Raw genomic sequence first — 19,802 nt, 5'->3', positions numbered from 1 at the left:
CCTTTTGTGTTTACAGGAATGTTGAGTGTTTGAATAGACTTGTTTGAAAGCATATCTTCAAAGTGTGCAGGTAGTGATGGTAGGTAGATTCACAGAATGGGTTGGGTTGGAAGGGACCTTTAAACCTCTAGTCCAAGCTCCCTATTCAGGGAGACCTTTATGCAAAAGCTTACCTGGAAAAAGGTAAATTCAGAAGTAATGGACAGTTTAGAGAAAAAAAAATAATACCATGAGGGTGGTCAAACAGTGGAACAGGCTTCCTGGAGAGGTGGTTGATGCCCCATGCCTGTCAGTGTTCAGGATGCATTTGGACAATGCCTTCAATAGTATGCTTTAACTTGCGGTTAGCCCTGAAGTGGTCAGGCAGTTGGACTAGAGGATCTCTGAAGGTCCCTTCCAACAGGACTGTTCTATTTTACTCCATGTATGCTATTTTGATTTAAACAAGGTGTATTCTGTAAGCTACCAAATATTACACTGACTATGGAGTAGATGAAAGACCTATATGCAGTCATCTTTCCCTTTCCCTCTTTGATGAATGAGCACAGTTCAATTGAAGTCAGTAAAGAAGTACATATATGTATACTCCAGCTGCGGGTCTTATCCTTTGGGTAATCTAAGTTCTGTTCTAGATTTTACTACAGACTACTTTGTTGCACATTACAATTGAAATTTCTGGATTACCTACAGCTAGAAAACCAGGGAAAAATGTAAAGATGCCTGGATGATGTGGCATTATTTGAAGTCAATAACCCTTTTTCATATTATAATGTTAGTAGTAGCATTGCACCATGAGTTAACCAGTAGTAGAAAATCCAAGTATACAATCCTTGGGGCTATGCTGTTAGCATAGCTGTCCACCACTCAGTAATATTCTTTTTTTTTTTTTTTTTTAAACTATATTTTAAATACGACGTTGTGCTGCTGTCACCTTCCACAGCATGTGTGTGTTTATTTATTTATTTTTGTTATTGTTTTAAGCCTTTGAGGTAAATGAAGCACCACTGGCAGAGTATTTGACTTAAAGACAAGTGTCTGTGCAGTAGGAATGACAAACACTTGGAAAATAAGGCAATGCCTCCTGGGTAAAGGAGATAAAAGGGAAAAATAATTATCCATTGGAATAACATAAATAATGTGTCATTCGTATTTAGTGTACTTTTAAATGTTGATGTGAAAATCTCCTGTACTAGGAGTTACTTGCATTCAGTAACTTAAGAAATTCAAATATATGTATTCAGATATTTTAAAGAAATAGCTTGACAGAAATCCTGGAAAGTGAAGAGGGAGGTTAATTCTCCTCTTCAGTGGGCAGTCAAAAAAGATGTATATCTGAGGGAGTAAAGGAGAAAATTGAGCACGTGTTAATGATCATTTAGCATAACGTGTACGACACATGGATATTGCAGTAGATGCTAAAAATATGTAAATAACCTTGAGTTTGGATGAGCCAGTGTAGTAATTATTTCACAAGTGAAAAGGAATGTTTAAAAAGCCTTAAGAGAAGACGTTTTCTTGGCATGTGGCTAAAGATGCAGCAACCCACCCTCAATTTCCCTGAATGAGTGTGGTGGAAAGCCCTCAAAACTGCTCTGAATCTATCAGGCTCAGATTTCTTTGCATCAGTGCAGCCATTAGAAGGGAGAGAGAAGCTGTGCTTAAGCCAAAGGACATCTTTAGTGTTAACAATGGTAACAGCCAAGCTGTGAGAGAATACATGTTGGAATAAATACATGCCATACGTGGCTTTCACCATCAAAGTGAAACTCTGGGACAGCCTTAATAGGGAGAAGGGGAGACCCCTAGCAGTTATGAGTATGAAATACTTGCTTACTATACCAGGAAACTGTCAGGAACAGTAGACATCCCCTGGTCCACATTTTTACTCCTCCTGAGCAAAGTGCTGTCCCATAACCTCTACAAGTTGCATTTTCTCCAGGTTGTGGAGAGTCTCAGTCTGTCCGGACCCTGCTTCTTTGTCCTCACAGGAGAGGGAAAATGGTTCCACAGAGGTTGGTTAGCAAGTAAATAGCTCTATTAATTTCTTAGATATTGTAAGGTCGTTTGCATTGTCAAGCTACAGGAAATGGTGCTTGGCAATACCTAGCTAAATGCTGTTGCTGGCAAGATGAAACCAAAACGCTATGGTGAGTGTCCTGCTGTGAAAGAGTGTAATGATGTGTGCAGAACACACTTCAGTTGGGCACGATGAAAGTTCTTTGGAAATGCAGCTTCTCCAGCATGCTAGCTGAGCAATCCCTAGCTATGGGTGAGAGAAGGGAAATGCGAGAGGCAGGGGAAGTACAATAGAGCCTGTGCTGGGTGTTTGTGAGCTTGTTCTTTCTAGAAAAGCCAGAGAGCTTCTGTAGGCTGCTGGCTGGGATAGTGCCTGTGATGCCAGGGGAAGGAGGCACAGAAGGTGCAGTCCTTGTGGCTTGCTCAAGTGCTGTTTTTTGGTACATGTATGTTGTGTAGTGGGGAGAAAGGTTGAGTGTTGATCTAGCTTGTGATTTATCTCAAATACTCAAAACCCTGAAAAACTGGATTGTTTCGGCACTGAATCTTTGATGTGCTTTAGAAATGCCGAAGGAAGGCATTGAGTAAAACACTAGACCACAAAATGTAAAAATAAACTAGGGCTATTTCTGTGGCTTAGCTTTAACCAGCTTGTGTTTAGCTGTTTTACATTATTGTAATGCACAAAAACAAAGGAAGATGTCTTGTGTTTTTTTTTTTTTTTTTTTTTTTTTTTTTCAAATACAGTTGCTAAAAGTAGAAATTCTTTCACAGTGTTTAAAGGAGCTTACTAAATCAGGACACAGAGGTTGTGTTAATTCTTTCAGAGTTCCTTTTGCATGTGGTGTTAAGCTCTGTATTTTAGAAAAAATCATGGCTCAGCAGTGAAATCGGAATTTGAAGTGAATTCCAAAGAACTAGATTGTTACCTGGAATGAAGAAGCATACAGTGCAGGCATGAAAATACATATAAGGTGGAGCTTTAAGACAAAAACGATCTTATTAATTCAAACATAAGGGTGTCCTTTTTAGTTGTTTTCTGTCTCTTGTTACTCTTGGTCACTTTTACCTATAAGAAGTGATTATAAAATACCACTGTTTTGTTAGATAACATCTGATTTTCATGAACAGGTGTATAAACACCTGTTCAGTGGTTGAAACACAAGACTGGGAGGATCTCACCCTCTTCTCTGGGGAAGCATTGCTTTTGAGAAGTTGATGGGTCTGTGCTTTCTAACCTGGGATTTAACTAGTACGATTCAGTCAGTGATGTGCTATCAGAGTAATCAGCAAGTGATTCCCAAAGGAGAGGAGAGCTGTGCGAGTCAGCAGGAACTTGTGTAGTGCACTGAATACCTTCTGGGAACTGAGCCCAAGGTAAATGCAGTGGTGCTACTCGCAGGTTGAGGGAGAGTCAGTCTTATTGCTGAACACTGACCTGCCTGGCTAAGGAAGAGGTTTGCAGAACTGAATCTGAACCCTCTCGTTTAATTTTGTGTTTGGGAAGAGTGCCAAGAGCTTGGTGGTTTTTTGTTTTGTTTTGTTTTTCCCTTAATGTGCCATGGTACTCTGTTGTGTAATACATTCTGGCTTGTAGTTTACATTAAAAATTGCTGTCCGTAGACTCCAAAGTCAGCCGGATCAGTTCTGTTAGGTAACTTGACTAATGATACATACAGATAATTTATTCTTCCATCCCCACTAATGCAGAATGGTCTGTGTTTTATTAGCTTAATTTCAAAGCAGCAATAAGAAAAAAGTACATAAGACGTTTTTTCTACACACCCTCCCCCAACCCCCCCCCTCCCCCCAAGTATGCTTGGATATTGTATCTAGTGTTTTATTGTGGCTCTGAGTATTAAACATCTTTACATCTGGTTTTAAACACAGCACTAATCCTACAAAACTGGTATGACTTTTTTTTTTTTTTAAACAAATAAAAGGAGGAACTGGGATGGTAAGCTGAATTATGAGCCCACATAGTTAGGTACTGCTGCTATAAGAAGTGGGAGGGAATAACAGAACCAGTTAGTTGACTAACCACTTCCCTTCATTGTTGCTTTTAATATTAGAACAGCCTTGCTAGCTTTCTAAACCACCATGAGTTACAAAAATGAGACAATGTACGCTCTTGCTGGTAAGTTCCTTTCCTTTAAGATCTAAACTGAAACTAGAATTGGAATTGATCCTCAGTGATTTAAATCTGAATTAAGATGTATTGCTTTATGTTTTCCATAATCATAAAGAATATGGTACAATGTGGTGTTGTTTGTAGTAAACAAATCTAGGCGGTTACATTCCTGCCTTCACAGCAGATTTTCTTCATGCAGGGTCAGAAGGGTGTATCCCTTGGTAAGTTACAAACTTACTACTGAAGTAATAATAACAGTTGGAAAAAAAAACAATGCAAGCCTGTAAGGTCAGAAAGGTGGTTTAAGCAACTTTTTTGAATGAGTGTAAAATGAGCTTCCATGTCTCTCTCAAGTACTATGTGCTGTTCTGTGCTGTTCTTTCATGAGCTGCAGTCATGTATGCTGGTTGCTATTACTACTTGGTAGTTGGAAAATTCCTGTTTTGTGGTTTCTGTTGTGGGTCCTATTAGTAGTAATTATCAAATTATCATAGTTAAAAATCCTAAATATTAGACTAAAGCACAGGTGGAGATGCTCTTTTTGGACTGTGCCTGTTAGGTATATTTATGCATATTTCATATATATGATACATTAAAATAAACAAATGCTGTTCAGTCGTATATTTAGAAATAAGACTAAATAACCTGATGTGATATTTAAGGCTGAAATTAATTTTGTTTTTAATCTTGCTGTGCTCATGGAATCGTCAGTCGATGATACAAACTGTAAGAAGTAAAAGCCTAATGTCTCAAGAGAGCTACAGTTAAGGCTTTAGCCTGTTTTTACTGGTCCAAATGGGAATTTGGTTAGATTCTCAGTACTGAGCAAAAAGCTCTAACTGGAGTTTCAGCTGTAACAGTTATTTCTTTTTGTCTTATCTGCAATGTATCTGTGAAGTGGCTAAATATACCCCAAAACTAGGGAAGGACATAATAATTCATACTCTATTTTAGCACTGTTCATTTAGTGGGATGCAATAGCTTGTGTTGTCAGTATATTTATTTACTCAATAGATTTATGTGAAATGTATTGTCAGCTTTAAAATGATATACCTGTCCTCATAAATCAAAAACAAACAAACAAACAAAACCCCACAAAAAAAAAAAGACAACATAAACCAACCAACCAAAAAAAAAAAAAAAAAAAAAAAAAGAAGCCAGGTGTTTTTTCGATGGAATGTATCATTTTAAAAGGTGCCAGTATTTTTTTTAGGTTCTTCATTCAAAGCCTGAACTAATAATTACCTTATTGCAAGCTCTCTGTTCCCATTAATGCTCAACAATTTCTGCAACAGGTACTTTCAAAATGTCTTCTATGTTTTCTGATCACATTTGGATGTTTGCTCTGAAAGACAAAAAGATTAAGCCAAATATTTTGGGAATTTCATGAGGTTTATAAATAAGCTTTTGAAATTACTACACCTCAGTTTCTATTCTCTTGCTGTAGAGGAGTAGAAGTGATTCCCTTTGAATCTTGCACAGGAGGAAAGGATGGACCATTTCCTGAAGATTTAGCTAGGAACAACCTTGAGTTAGCCAGTCACACTTGACCTAGAATGTGGCTTTACTGTAATAAAAGGGCTTTCACCTAACCTATTGTTAATACCAATGTTTTTGGAGAGCCATAAGCAAAGCATCCAGTAAGTCTTGTAAGGAGAGGAAAAAAAAATCTAAACAGCACACAAGTTACAGGGGTAGTAATGGCTGCAGCATGTGTCGATTTTTGAAGCCACCCGTATTGGTCATCTGAACAAAATGAGTACAGCTAGCAAGCCATTTCTTCTTACTTAAGTGACAAACAAAATAAGCTCGCTTTGCAGAGATCTTAACCCTAAATATTTCCCTCTGCTTTAACACTGAAGTTAATATTATTAATCCCCAGTTGCCCACAATGTTGGGTCCTCCTGCAATTCTTCAACTTCCCTTCATTCACATCCTTAAAAAATTTTTGGCACCTAAGAGCTTTCTGTGTTGCAGTGTTCAATGCCAGACCCTCAGCAAATTTGCACTGTTCTTTAGAGCTTTGGTGCACCTATGACAAGATACACAAAGCGAAGGACTTGGTCAATGCTGTTTCCATTTGTCACCATGCCCGAATTATGGAGATGTGTGGTCATTCCAGTGTTCATTAGAGCCAAAAGTCAATGAAGCAAACAGCCTGATCCTCTCCCCCTTCACCTAGACTCCCAAGTGACAGAGCTGAAGCAGGCTGGTTTCCTGCGTGTTGAGGGAAGTGTCTGTCCTCCCTTGATGTAAACCCCACAGAAGGATCACTAATAAAATCTCTTTCCTCTCCCAGCTGCCATTTTTGGGAACCTAGTATGTTTTGGACCGTGTCAGGTTTGGCAGAAATCATTCTGTGAATTCAGAAGTTATTGTGATGAGGGCTTAACGGATAAGTTTCATTTCCGTAGGAAACCAGGCTAAAAATAAGTTCCTAGCTCTTCTGTATGTAGAGGAAAATTTTATAATGTTAGTACCAAGTTTCTTGAGAAATGGGAAGCAAAAAGCAATTGTTTTTAAAAACAGGACATTTTAGCCAAATGGTGTGGAGGACCTGTTGCTTATCTTTTAAGCTACTGAGTTGTCAACATTTTTTCCTCTTCTCTCTGGCATTCAGACATGCTTACAGCTGTTCCTGAGGCTCTCTCTTTTTGGTATTAGAAACAGACTTTGTGGCTTAGAAGTCTGAATATTTTATTGTTTGTGTTACCAGAGCCTAACCTTTGGGACCCAGAAGCTCTCCTGTGTGTAAGACCAGTGTTTCCAATCCAGCACTTTGTCTCAGAAATTTCCTAGAAAGTGATTCCTATATTATTCATCCCAATATTTGTGGCATTAATAGTCTTAACAAGTGTGCTTGTCTTAGTGTTCATATTAACTGTTCGATTAACTGTCACTGAAATGAATGAACTTCATTGAGCTCTGAGTATTTGAGGATGGGAAGGGGAGAAAATTCCTTCAAGCCACGAAAGCCACTTTTTGAAATCTGTCTCCAGGTACAGCTTGCTGGTAGAGGATTTTTCTCCTCTAGTTCCTATTCTTTTGCAGTTTGTTTTTCAAACAATAAATGTAGTACAAAATAGGTTTGTACAATGCTCTTAGGTGTATGGTTTGATTTTTTTATTTTATTTTTTGTGTGCTCCTGTGTGGAGCCAGGAGCTGGACTCAATGATCCTTGTGGATTCCTTCCAGCTTGGGCTATTCAGTGGCTCTGTGATGACATCCTGTATATTACCACTCCTCAGAGTGGGATGGCACCTGGGCACCCTATTTAAATAATAGTTCTAAAATCTGATGGCATAGTACTTCTGTAGATGGGGGGAAATGGTCGTGGTGGGGTCTTTAATGCACTCAATCTGTGCAGTTGTTTCTGAAGGCATGTGAAAGAAATGAAGCTGTCCAGAATTTCATGGTTTATAGGATGAGGTATGCAGGAGATCCATATGAATGTCTCTGTGGCAAATACACATTCCTTTGTTTCATGTGTTTGTAGTCTCACTCCCCATCACAAATACTTAAAAGGTCCATACTGTATTTGTGGTCTTCTGCAGTGGAGAGCAGGTAATGCAGGAACCATGATTAGGATTTTATATCATTTCCAAGGAGTACCAGTGCTCCTGTGCTGATAAAAAGATAATTTCAATCATATTTAGAATAAAAGTGGGCTTTTATAGTTCTAAGTACATTTTTTTTTTTTTAAATCCAAAAGGAAGATTGTGGTTATGAAGCCCAAATTAGTCAGATTTGGAGGGTTTGTAGCTTGTAGGAAGTAGCAGCATTTTAAAGCTTCTCTGTTTCTCCAAGCTGCTTCTTCTAGAACTCAGATAATGTCAGTGCAGGTCTGGCAGTACAACTTTTGAGAGTTAATAGATAATTTTAAATAATACAGTTCACTGAATATTATGATGCATCAGAGGATTTTGTTGATTCAGTTATCTACCAAGTGTTGGTGGAAGATGAAGTGAAACAGCAATAGTTGTAATTGTATCAACAAGTTCTGTAGGAATAGAGTTAAAATCCTCAAGTAACCACTTGAGAATATTTTAATGGAGGCTGGAAAACATTTGTCCTATTTGGGCTTCTGTTTAGAATGATATCTCTTGTGTCATAAATGTTGATAAGTCATTTTTATTCTTAATCATAACTTTTGTCAAATATTCTGGTAGGAGGCGTAATTGCAATCTGTTTGAAAGTAGAGGAAGCAGGAGAGTATACAACTCGGTGAGAAAGCGTAAAAAGCTCCATATTTACAGTTGGATTTGATATAGCAAATATGAAATAACAGATGCTGATAATTGCTATCACTCTGACCTCTCCTTAGTGCTGTTACTTTTTCAAAAAAATACGCTTATTAATTTGATACTCTTAACCAAGGCTGTTACTAGAGTTCTCCTATTTCTTTTATAATTAATTTTGGCTTCATTAATGAAAACAATTCTGCTGCTGATTCTGTAGTTTGTAATCCTGGTAATTGTGTATTTTCATTAATTTTTTTATAGTTTGTCAAGTCTTTTTCATATAAGAAATTGTATTGCTTTTATTTATTTGATTGTATGATTCACGAGGCTTCTTTTGTTTCTTATAAGATCTATTTACAAATTCTATGCATTTTGTACTAAGGCAAAGATTGCTGGACATCAATACAGTACAAAATACTCACTGAGGAGATAAACAGTACAGTTTGTTAAGTAACAGTGATCAGCATTATTAGTTTAATCTTTGGTATTATGATTCCACCTCCTTTTGTGGATGTCTTCATAGGGAGAAGGTAAAGAAAAGAAACAGATTATTTTAGGCAGGTGACCACATCATTTAAGCAATGTTATAAATTTTAAGATGTGAGGTCATAAGCATGTTTTAGAGATTGTGACTTTATTATTAGTTTATTTTTTAACTATCTTACAGATTTCTGTTTGCCAGTATTTTAGCAAGATTACTAACATGATAACTTGGAAGGATGAACTTTTATATGAAAATATGTGGCAAAGTGGGAGTAAAGTTATGCCAGTTGAATTTTTGACTGACAGATGAAGTTTTTTCTTGTATTTTTCCCCCTCTGTTGTGTTTTACCAGAACGTGAAGACTTGACTGTGAGAACCAGGTTTATCCTTTTTTGTACTCTGAATTCAACATGCAGCTGAACCTTGCTTAATAATAATTTGGCAAAAATTCTGAAGAATATATTTTTCCTAGGCATGTGCTTGTCTGAAAATGCCATGCAATATTTCCGTAGTGAATATTTGTTGTTTATAACCCAACCATTTTCTCTCTAATGTCATGCACATCTTTCTTACATACCTAGTGTGGAGATGGAATTAGGAGAACTGCTTTATTTTCCATGAAGGCATGGCAAAACTTGGAGTATGTCAGCTGAGGAGTATTATATCTTAAGTTAATTATTTGCTAATTAATGTAGGGTATTTATCATACTTGAACACATATGTGTAGACCAGAACAAATGTGTGGAAATATACTATTTCACAAAAGCATCTCTAGTGCTTTGAATTGATTCACAGTAAGTTAATTACATGGGGGAGATACAGAATTGTTCTAGAATCTGATTCAGGCTTAAAAATTACATTTTCTGTTATTTATGTGTGGTTCTTAAACATAAAACCAAAAGTCATGGATAGCCTGCAGGTTATGTATTTGAGGAAAATAAACTAAGTCTCTACTTGCATGGCGATATTGTGTTGTGTATGTAGGTAGTAGGATCCAGTCATATTTCTTGCTTCCTGTGCTCTTCACTGTGATAATCTGTTCCTTCTGCAAGACAGCATTCTAGACTCTCTTCGGTTTTATGGAATTAGATGAGGATCTTGGTTATCTACTGTCCTATTAGCAAAGAATTACCATAACAGGGATGCAGACTATATGCATGTAAGTGTAGTATTTTATTCCATTTTCTGTGAGATACAGTAAATTACCTCGACACGCTATTCCTTGTCCAAATTTGTCTTTATTTCTTAATGAGACAAAACCCACAAACAATTAAATATATTTATCTTTCATTTTTGTGGAATAGAGTTTTCAGCAGTTTATATCCAATGCATGACTAAGCTGCTTTCTTGGGTGGCAAAGCTGCAACTTTCCCTTGGGCCTTTCTAAATCTCACCTAGTTCAGGGAGCTACTTTGGCTCTATTTTCAAGTCCAAAGTACAGCAGTATACTGTCCCTGAAAGTTATCTTTCAACCCATTTTTATAAAAATTAGCCATGTTTCAAATACTAAATCTGTTTCAGAATTGATTCAGCTGGTTCCTGTCATCATTCCCTCATCAGTTTTACCATAGCAAAATTCATAATCCTGATTGTGTTCTCATAGCTATAACATCAGTAGGTCAGCCTTCTTAGCCAGATGTGAGTTTGCTGTTTCCATGTGGCAGACAGCTGGAAGATCATCCTGCCTGCATCCCAAGCTTACAGTGAGCTGTGCTGGTTCTATGCCCAAACTAGTACTTCTTAGCAGCTAGCGTTTAGTGCTGTCCTGATTGAAGTTAAACAGCTTTCAGTAAGCCCAGGAGGCAGTCAGAGCTTTACTGCATATTCCTGCAAAGATGTTAATAGTATTTCCATTTAAATCCATGGCAACTCTTCTCTTCTGTGCCTGTCCATGAACATGTATACACTTTGACTCCATAGTTTGAAAGAAGACATGAAGATAACAATGGATGATCTTCAATTAGGATCTAGAATAATGACTAGAAGACATACTCTAGTAAAGAGATTTTTTTTTTTTTGAGGGAATTTGCAGTTAGGTGCAGTATAGAACTGTACATATGGGACAGTATGTAACTGCTGTATGCTTGGAGCCTTGTGGTGGTTATACCCTGTTGGGCAGGTGAACTCTACCACAACCACTCTCCCACTCCCCCTTCTCAAGGGGAAAGGGGGAGAAAATACAATGGAAAGGGCTCAAGGGTTGAGATAAAGGCAGGGAGATCACTCACCAATTATGGTCATTGACAAAACAGACTCAGCATAGGGAGATTAATATAATTTATTGCCTATCACTAGTGGACTAGAACAGTGAGAAACTAAAAGCAAACTAAAACCACTTTCCTCTCCTTCTCCCTCATCCCCCTGAACAGTGAAGGGGAACAGGGCATGGGGGCTGTGGTCGGTCTCCACCACTCCTTCATGGCCACTCACTGCCCCTGTTCCACGTGGGGTCCCTCCCACGGGATGCCACCCTTCCCAAACTGAGCCTGAATGGTCTTCCCACAGCTCTTCAAGAGCTGCTGCCACATGGCTCTGTGCCACAGGGTCCATCCCCCAGGAGCAAACTGCTCCAGCACAGGTTCCCCATGGGCAGCAGATCCCCCCAGATCCCCTGCTCCTGCATAGGCTCCTCTCCACGGGCTGCAGCTCCGGCCCGGGGCCCGCTCCTGCGGGGGCTCTCCTTGGGCCGTGGCCTCCTCCAGGCCATATCCACCTGCTCCACTGGGAGCTCCTCCACAGGCTGCAGGGGGAGTGCTGCTGCATGTCTGGAGCACCTCCTGCTCTCAGACATATATTTTTTTGTTTGTTTGTTTTGTTTCTTTTCCCCTTTCTTAACTCTGCTCTCCCAAAGGCCCACCCAGTGTCGCTCCCTGGCTGTGCTCTGGCCAGCGGCAGGTCCCTTTTGGAGCTGGCTCTGACCTGACATGGGGCAGCTGCTGGGCTTTGCTCACAGAGGCCATCCCTGCAGCCTGCGTGTTATCAAAACCATGCCACATAAACCCAGTAGAAACCTGAAGTCAAAACAATCTTTTATGAAGTTTTGTTAGGAAAGCCATTTCTCTTTCAGTTGTGCTGGTAACCTCACTGTCTTTCCCTGTGATGTCTCATTCTCAGTCAAAGCTATTGAAAGATATAATCTGCCTATTGTAAATAAAAACAGGAAAAGAACTATCCTGGTTTCCTCATTTTCTTTTAAACAAAGAATGTATTCCTAAAGTCTAAATATGCCTTACCATTTGGAAGTTGGGATGTTTTGATGTCAGAAAAAAAATTGAATGTTAAACAAGTCTGTCTTTGTGAAGTTAAACAACTATATATGCAAATAAAGTCATTCCTCTAATTAAAATTCAGTTGGTTATTAAAAACGGAATTAAAATGACAGTGAAAGAACAGCCTCAGGTGTATGACTGCGCATTTTAAAGTGCTACATTTAATGTTTATGCAGAAGGTTTTTTATATTTTAGAAAGTGATTAGCACCTTGGCTATACTGCTTTCAGGATTTATTTTTACTATTTTTTTTTAACAGTGCATACGATTTCCAGATTTTCTTTCAACATTTGTGACCTACTTAGAAAAAAAGTTCTGATTAGGACCGTGTAATATACTCCCTCAGTTTAGAAGTGCCTTTGGGTAATGTATTGTGGAGAAAAGTAATCTCATCTAGGAGCGTAAATGGACCCTATCACATTTTAAGATATAGATTTTTTTTTTTCCCTTTCTATTCTCTGTGCCTAATTTAGTCCTCAGATGCAGCTCTCTGTTTAATGAATCCACATTCAACTGCCATGCTTTACCAATAGCTTAATTCTGTTTGCATACAAATTCTTTTCTTCCTTGGTTGATTAAAAAGAATCCCTCCCTTTGAAGTCAGATGGCACAAATAGAGCCTAACAAGTTGTTTGTTATGAAATTAAGCTTTTGATTATTTCTCATTTTTAGAGTTCTGTAAAGAACTACATAGCAAGCAGGGTATAAACAGCTGTGTCCCCAAAAGGCAAAGGTGACTTCTAGTTAGGAAAAACCTGGAGGCAAGTGGAACACAAATGAACACAGAGCACCGCGCCGCGCCCTCCAGCTAGACTGCAGAGGGACCAGAATGGTTTGGAAAGGACTCTACAGTTCCCATTTCTTTATTTATCTGCTATCCCATGATGAGCATTTGTTAATGGGATGGACAGAACAGGATATTGTGCATTACCTGGGAATTGTTGAGAGAGTTCCTAATTACTTCTCTTTCAAAATAGTTAATAGCTGCAAACGGTTCTGGAAAAGACAGTCCTTCCCTAAAATATATTGAGGAGTAAGAGATGGCACATTTAGAGTTGAAAAGGAAGAACATCTTATAAAAGTCTTCTGCATTGCTTCACCTAGAACTTATATGTGGGCATTGGTGGTAAAGACCTGTCTGTCATCACCGTAATTTGCCTAAGACGAGAATGGCTAACTCCCAGTTTGGGGGTGGATTAGGTAAAGACTCATAAAGATCTATATAATAAATTCTTGAGTTTGCCTTTTGTAATTAAACGTGATCTTTTGGCTTTAGAGGCTCCCACCCCACTTTCTGAATTTCTTTTTTTTTTTTTTTTTTCAAGGTGTTTGATGGTGATCATACTTAGATCCATTTTGCATTTTTTCCTCAAAGTTGGTTCTTGTACTACAGTGAACTGAGTCAAAACATATTTGGGGTGCATACTGTCAGTCCTTAGGAGAGCTGTCTAATCACACAGGATGACTGTAAGCCTCTGGAGAAAGATTTATTTTTTTGTTTGTTCTCTTTCTCCTTCATTAATCTTCATGTATTATTATAGATAAGGAATGCAGTACTGGATTACAGTTATTTGTACATTTAATATGTGACATTGTTTGACAAATACTTCTCTGCACTGCATTTTATTTTGACTCTGAAATCACAGCCCAGTGTTACAAATTCAATTATTCACACTGCAGTCCAAGTTCAGTGCTTTTGGTAATGACAATAAATGAGATGCTCTTTTTCAAATAGAGTTCTTCTGCATTATTTCAATTCATTTTAATTTTTACTGTATTTAAATATGCCATTTTGGGCATAACTAGTTAAGTTTTCCTCCCCAGTCTAATTGCCTTTAATAGGAATTCATAGTTCATAAACTTGACAGGGTGCAAAAAAAAAATATATATGGTTGGAGAAGTAAATGGACATAATACAGAATCACAGAATTTCTAGGTTGGAAGAGACCTCAAGATCATCGAGTCCAACCTCTGACCTAACGCTAACAGTCCTCCACTAAACTATATTGCTAAGCTCTACATCTAAACGTCTTTTAAAGACCTCCAGGGATGGTGACTCCACCACTTCCCTGGGCAGCCCATTCCAATGTCTAACAACCCTTTTGGCAAAGAAGTTCTTCCTAACATCCAACCTAAAACTCCCCTGGCACAACTTTAGCCCATAACCTAAGCACTGAAAATAATATTACATCATTTTTATGTTATGAAAATATTCTGAACAATTCAACTATTTCCTGGATTTAGCCGGGATGGTTACTTTGTAAAATCATCTCCAGTAATAAATGTCTAAGTAATAGGCCTTAGCAGAGGAAAAAAATATTTTCAAGCTGTAGGTAGAGATTTTTTCAATTGTGTATCCATCCATGTATTGAATTTTTTTAAAAGCAAAAAATATTAAAAATTCTGTAATTACTTCTTATAATGCTATTTCAATATTCAGTTGCAATTTCATAATGTGAGTTACATGACTGAAGGAAAGTTGAAATACGGTAAGAACAGTTTTATTGCTGTCAAAACCACTTATTTTTAATCTATTCTGTAGTTGTGTAGTACAAGATTGAGATTGTGGTGGAAGCAGATAAAGATGTTGGAATTTATCTCTGAGTTCAGTGTGTGTGAAGCCATTTTTGTTCTCTGTGGTTTTCCACAATGTCTTACTTCTTAAAATTGTTTTTCCTTTCTATTATTTCTTTGGGTTCGGGTTTGTAAAAGAATGCAGAATTGATGCCAAATCACTTCATTGAACTTAGTAAAATTACCAAAAAATATATTATTCTGAAAACACTATCCTTGATTCTTTCATAAACTAATTTATTACTCATATATTTCTTGGTAGGAAATAGAGAACTAAACTTTGTATGGCAGGTTTTTCAGGAACTTAGAACTTATTTAAAGTGAAATGAATGGACTGGGAAGGTCTAAATGACCACCCATGGCAACTGATGTTGAAATCTATCTGTGTGCTCTGCTATTTTTAAAAATACCTGTGGAATGTTTAGAAAATTACTTGTTATACAGCTTTTGTTCTTTTTTTTTTTTTTTTCTTTTGTCAGTATTGTCAGGAGTAGAGAATGGAAAAGGTTGAATAGATACAGTGATAAAATAAAAGGCATTGTTTGCAGAACTGTGTACATTTTATGTACATACTTGTGCAATGATAGCAGTGTTCCTCTAATTTTCTGTTCTCTTTGTTTAGTCACATATCAAGCTATTATTCCTATCTCAACACAGATGCCAAGTAGGTGGCTAGCTGTAATTTTTTTTATAAGGGCAGTGATCTGCTTACATTCCTTCATTGGAAAATGAGGTTTGTTTGCAAGCGTATGCCTCTTAAGTGTGTTCTTCAAGTACTTTGTATGCATATCTCATCATATTTGTTTTTCAGATCACCATAAGAGCATAGTAGTATAAACATATAATGCAGAGGGCAGTACTACTTCTGGAGCCGGAATGCGACTCATTCGTTGTATATGTAAACTTTGATCACATTAATTTTTTGGTCTGGCTTACTGCCTACACCTGTAGCATGCAATAAAATAAATGTTCCTATATCAAGCAGCCATATTGTGTTTGCTGTGTTGACGTTTCAGGTGCCAATAAAGTATTGACACTTGTAAGTAACCAGATAGCATAAATTATGAAGTGTCTATGGCTGATGATGGCTTTTCAAGTCATGGGCTTGCAAGGCGAAAAGAAACAAAAATGGTATTGGAGTGTCCCAAAGTAGATGTTGCACAGACTCCCACAACAAACAGATCTCTTGAACAGAGTGCCCAGTTGCTGGTCTGGATGGTGACTCCTTGAATGGGGTCTTCAGCTGAATTGGTGACTCTCCCCAGACCATGGGTTGACTGAATTCTTGTAGCTCGGCTGACTCATGGTCCTATGTAACACACACATGATCCATTGCTGTGGAGTATCTCAAGTTATGGACAAATAATTTCCTAAATAATCTTAACTACAAAGGTTGTTGTATGTGGCTGTTTCTACATCTGCAGAAACAGTTTGTTATTTTCAAGTGTCTTAGCTACATACAATTTAGTTAATTCTGCTGCAGAAACTGCCTGAATGTCTCTCTGGAATGGGCAGAGACTCCACTCAAGATGTTAATCTACACTGGAAGCAGATGAGTTTGTCAAGGCACAGCAGGACCTACCCAGGGGAATCATTAGAACCATTCCAAATTCCCACATGGCAAGTTCCTTTAGTAATTAGTCAAATACTTAAGTATTTGCAACTTAAGTCCTTAAGTTGCAAATAAGTCCTTTACCTCATCTCTGTAGATAAGTACCCTGGGAGTTCCTGGACCGCCCTGGGAATTAGACATAGTAGACATAACAGATACAGTCCTGGGGAGAAAGAAGGGTCAAGAACCAGTTGTTTTTTCAACGATCTCTTCTTCCAAGCTCAGGAATAGTCGGTCCTGATGTGCAGACAAACTAACAGAATTTGGACATTCAGCACTCAGGCATGCAAAAAGTCAAAGCAGGGACAGATGGCTGAAGGAATACAGAGCTACTGGATTAGAAGAGCCAGAACTCACATGGAATCGAATCTGTCAAGAGACATTAGAATAAGAACAACAAGAGGGAGAAGGGCTTCTGCAGGTGTATCAGCAGCAAAAGGAAAAACAAGGAAAATGTGTGCTCACTACTGAATGTCACGGGAGATCTGGTGACATGGAACATGGAAAAGGCTAAGATACTCAATGCCTTCTGCCCCTCTGTATTTACTGGTAAGATTGACCTTCAGGAATCCCAGGTCCCAATCTGGGACCAGTGGGAAAGTCTGGAGCCCTGAAGGCTGGCACTGGCTAGAGGAGGATCGGGGAACTCTTAAGCTGAACACAAACAAGTCCATGGGAGCTGATGGGATGCCCTCATGAGTGATGGTGAAGCTGGCTGATGTCATTGCTAGACCACTCTTGCTTATCTTTGAAAGATGGTGGTATTTTGGAGAAGTTACTGAGTACTGTAGGAAAGTAAACGTCATTCCTTCATGAAAGACAAAGAGGAGAGCATGGAGAACTGTGGTCTGATCAGCGTCACCTTGATCCCTGGGAAAGTGGTGGAACCAATAAACCTAGAAAACACTTCCGAACATGTGATGGATGAGCAGGTTATTGGGAGTCATCAGCATGCATTTATTTACGAAGGAGAAGTCATGCTTGACCAACCTCATATAGCCTTCTACAATGCAATGCTTATGAAAATGGTTGAGGGTAAAGCAGTGGATGATGTTTCTCTTGACGTTAGCAAGGCTTTCGGAACTGTCTCTTATGACATTTATGCAGATAAAAGGAGAAATACAGTTAGATAAGTGGGCTGAAAACTGGCTGAGTTAGCAGGCTGAAAAGGTTGTGGCCTGCTGCCCAAAGGTCCAGCTGTAGGCCAGTCAGTTGTGTGCCTCAGGGGTCAATAACTGTTGCTAATACTGCTTCACAGATTCACTAAGCACCGTGGCAGGTTGGAGAAGTGGGCCACCAGCAGTATCATGTGGGACTTTGCATTTGTCTTCAACCTGGGGAGGCATAACTCTGTGAATCAATACAGGTTGGGGGCCAGCTGCAGCTTTGAAGAGAAGGACCTGGGGCTCATGGTGGACAGGACATCGAACAGGAGCCAGCAATGCTCCTTGCAGCAAGGAGGTGTAACAGCCTCATAGGCTGCATTATGCAGTTCTCTGTTTAGATATATGGCTCTGTCTTCAGAAATTTCAGATTTTTGAAAGATGTTTAAATATCTACATAAACAGAATCTTTGAAAATACAGCTGAGATGCAAATGTCCTGGCCTATGTGTTGTTTTAGTCCCCCCACTTTTTTTTTTTTTTTTTTTTTTTTAATACATAGTTATAAGTAGCTTTTGCAAGAGCTTAAAAATCTGACTGCTCTCAAGGAAACTGCTTCAAGCAGTTATACCTTCCCTTTATCTTCATCCCTCAAGTATGATTCTTAGAAATTAAAGTGTAAGAATGAATGGGTTTAAAAGAAAAATGGTATTTGTTGTAAGCTGCAAAAATTGATTAGCTTTAGCTAATTATACCTTCCAAAACATGCTGTAATATAAGTGTTATAGTTTAGTGGCAAAACTGCTATAATTTCTGGAAGCGTCTGTTGTAGTGATGTATTGGGATAAGGTTGCCCCCCAAAATGGGTTCAAAAGTCAAATCCTGCTTCTGTGGGCCTAATGCTGCATTCTGCAGGTTCTGGCTTTTTGCAGTTATTCCTTGACAGTGGCAACGCTTTGGGGCATGTGCTGCTGTCACTTCAGGGTTCTCAGGGTAACTATCATATGTGAATTACCTGTGCCTTGTTTTGACTTTCAAACACCCCGTCCTCCAATAAATCTTTTTGAAAAGAAAATAAAAAGGCATAGATTTTAACATAGCATGTGGAGATGTGGAGTCACACACCATTAGATGCCCTTCTGAAGTAGGGTAGTGCTTAAGTTATGTCATCCCAGGACCTTTTTTTATAGTGCCATTAAAATAGAGAATTGCTTCTCACTAGTGTGTGTTAACGCCAAGCCCACTTCTTTTGTTGGTGGGTATTTCTTTATCCTTTAAGTGCTTTCAAAAGAGCTTGCTAGAAAGTCCTGAGTATGTAACCATTGCAGGAAAATATGGGCAAATTTATAAAATCCGTGCTTTAAAAAAAAAAAAAAAAAAAAAAAAAAAAGATTGTAAGAGATATCTCATATTGTATGAAATAGTTGGCAGCCTTCCATGTGAAGGTTCACTGGATGGCAATTGTGTCTACTCTGCCTCTCAGACACAAGGTAGACGCTTTTGGAAAGCCAAGACTTTCCCAGGCTGAGGATTTCTTTGTCTTTTACAAAGCAAAAAGCAATTCTTCAAAGACTTTTTCAAGCTTCGGTTTAGTTCTGAGGTAAACTGAAATGAGGCATACAGCTGGAAAGTGTTTCAGAGAGGATCTGATAAAGGACTTTTGTGTAATCCTAAAATGTGAAACAACCTGAGGAGGTTAATATTGCTTGGAAAGGCTCTTGAGGTACTGTTAAATTGTGTGGATTACCTTCAAAGACTGCGGTGCTGTGTAGAACTGTGCTCCTGGAGGGAGGATGAACAGGAGCTGGGGGTACCCGGTGGTCACCAGGCAGAGCCCAAACCCACAACACCTGCATGGGATAAGCAAACAGAGGCAGGGGAAAAACCAGGAGAACAGGTCATAAGGCATCCTGATAGTTGGGCACGTCCCAGTTTTCGGGCTTTTGTTCTTTCTTGGTCTAATGGGTTGTGTTTCCCAGTTCAGAAGTGACTTGCTATTTGGAGAAGCAGTAGTCTAGGCTGAATAAAGAAATAATAAAGTAAGTCACAGAGGGCTGATGCCATTTCCATTAAGCGAGAACCCCCTCACCCATTGCAAGGAGAGCAGGATATTTGTGTTTGTCACAGGTGCAGTGAGATACAGAGGTTTTGTCTGTGCCAAAGCTCACAAAAATGAATTTGCATTTCTGTAAATTTCTTATAAAATGTTTCAAGTAGTCTAAAGAGAATCAGGTATATAAACAAACTCTGAAATCTCAAGAAAGCCGGTTGCCTGTGACAGTAGTGGTTTCCTGCGCTAAGACTTCAGGAAAAAAAAAAATATTATAGCAATGGGCAGATGTTGTGTAGAGAAGAGCTGAGATAAAATTTCTGTG

General features: G+C 38.6%; 1 protein-coding gene across 3 annotated transcripts in view; it reads left to right on the top strand.

Moving 5' to 3' along the window:
• HDAC9 (histone deacetylase 9) overlaps nucleotides 1-19,802 on the top strand; it is a 473,035-nt gene that overhangs the window by 66,765 nt on the left and 386,468 nt on the right. Inside the window, exon 1 of one of the 3 annotated variants that reach the window (XM_038173860.2) lies at nucleotides 4,087-4,153. The exons of the other annotated variants lie outside the window; for them this stretch is intronic. Within the exon in view, the coding sequence (XP_038029788.1) occupies nucleotides 4,117-4,153 (37 nt within the window). The 5' untranslated portion in view covers nucleotides 4,087-4,116. Of the gene's footprint in view, nucleotides 1-4,086; nucleotides 4,154-19,802 lie in introns of those variants that run through there. 3 annotated transcript variants of the gene reach the window in all.

This window comes from Anas platyrhynchos, chromosome 2 (genome assembly GCF_047663525.1).
Source record: "Anas platyrhynchos isolate ZD024472 breed Pekin duck chromosome 2, IASCAAS_PekinDuck_T2T, whole genome shotgun sequence".
NCBI classification, from domain to species: domain Eukaryota; kingdom Metazoa; phylum Chordata; class Aves; order Anseriformes; family Anatidae; genus Anas; species Anas platyrhynchos.
This window is presented reverse-complemented; position numbering and strand designations above follow the sequence as displayed.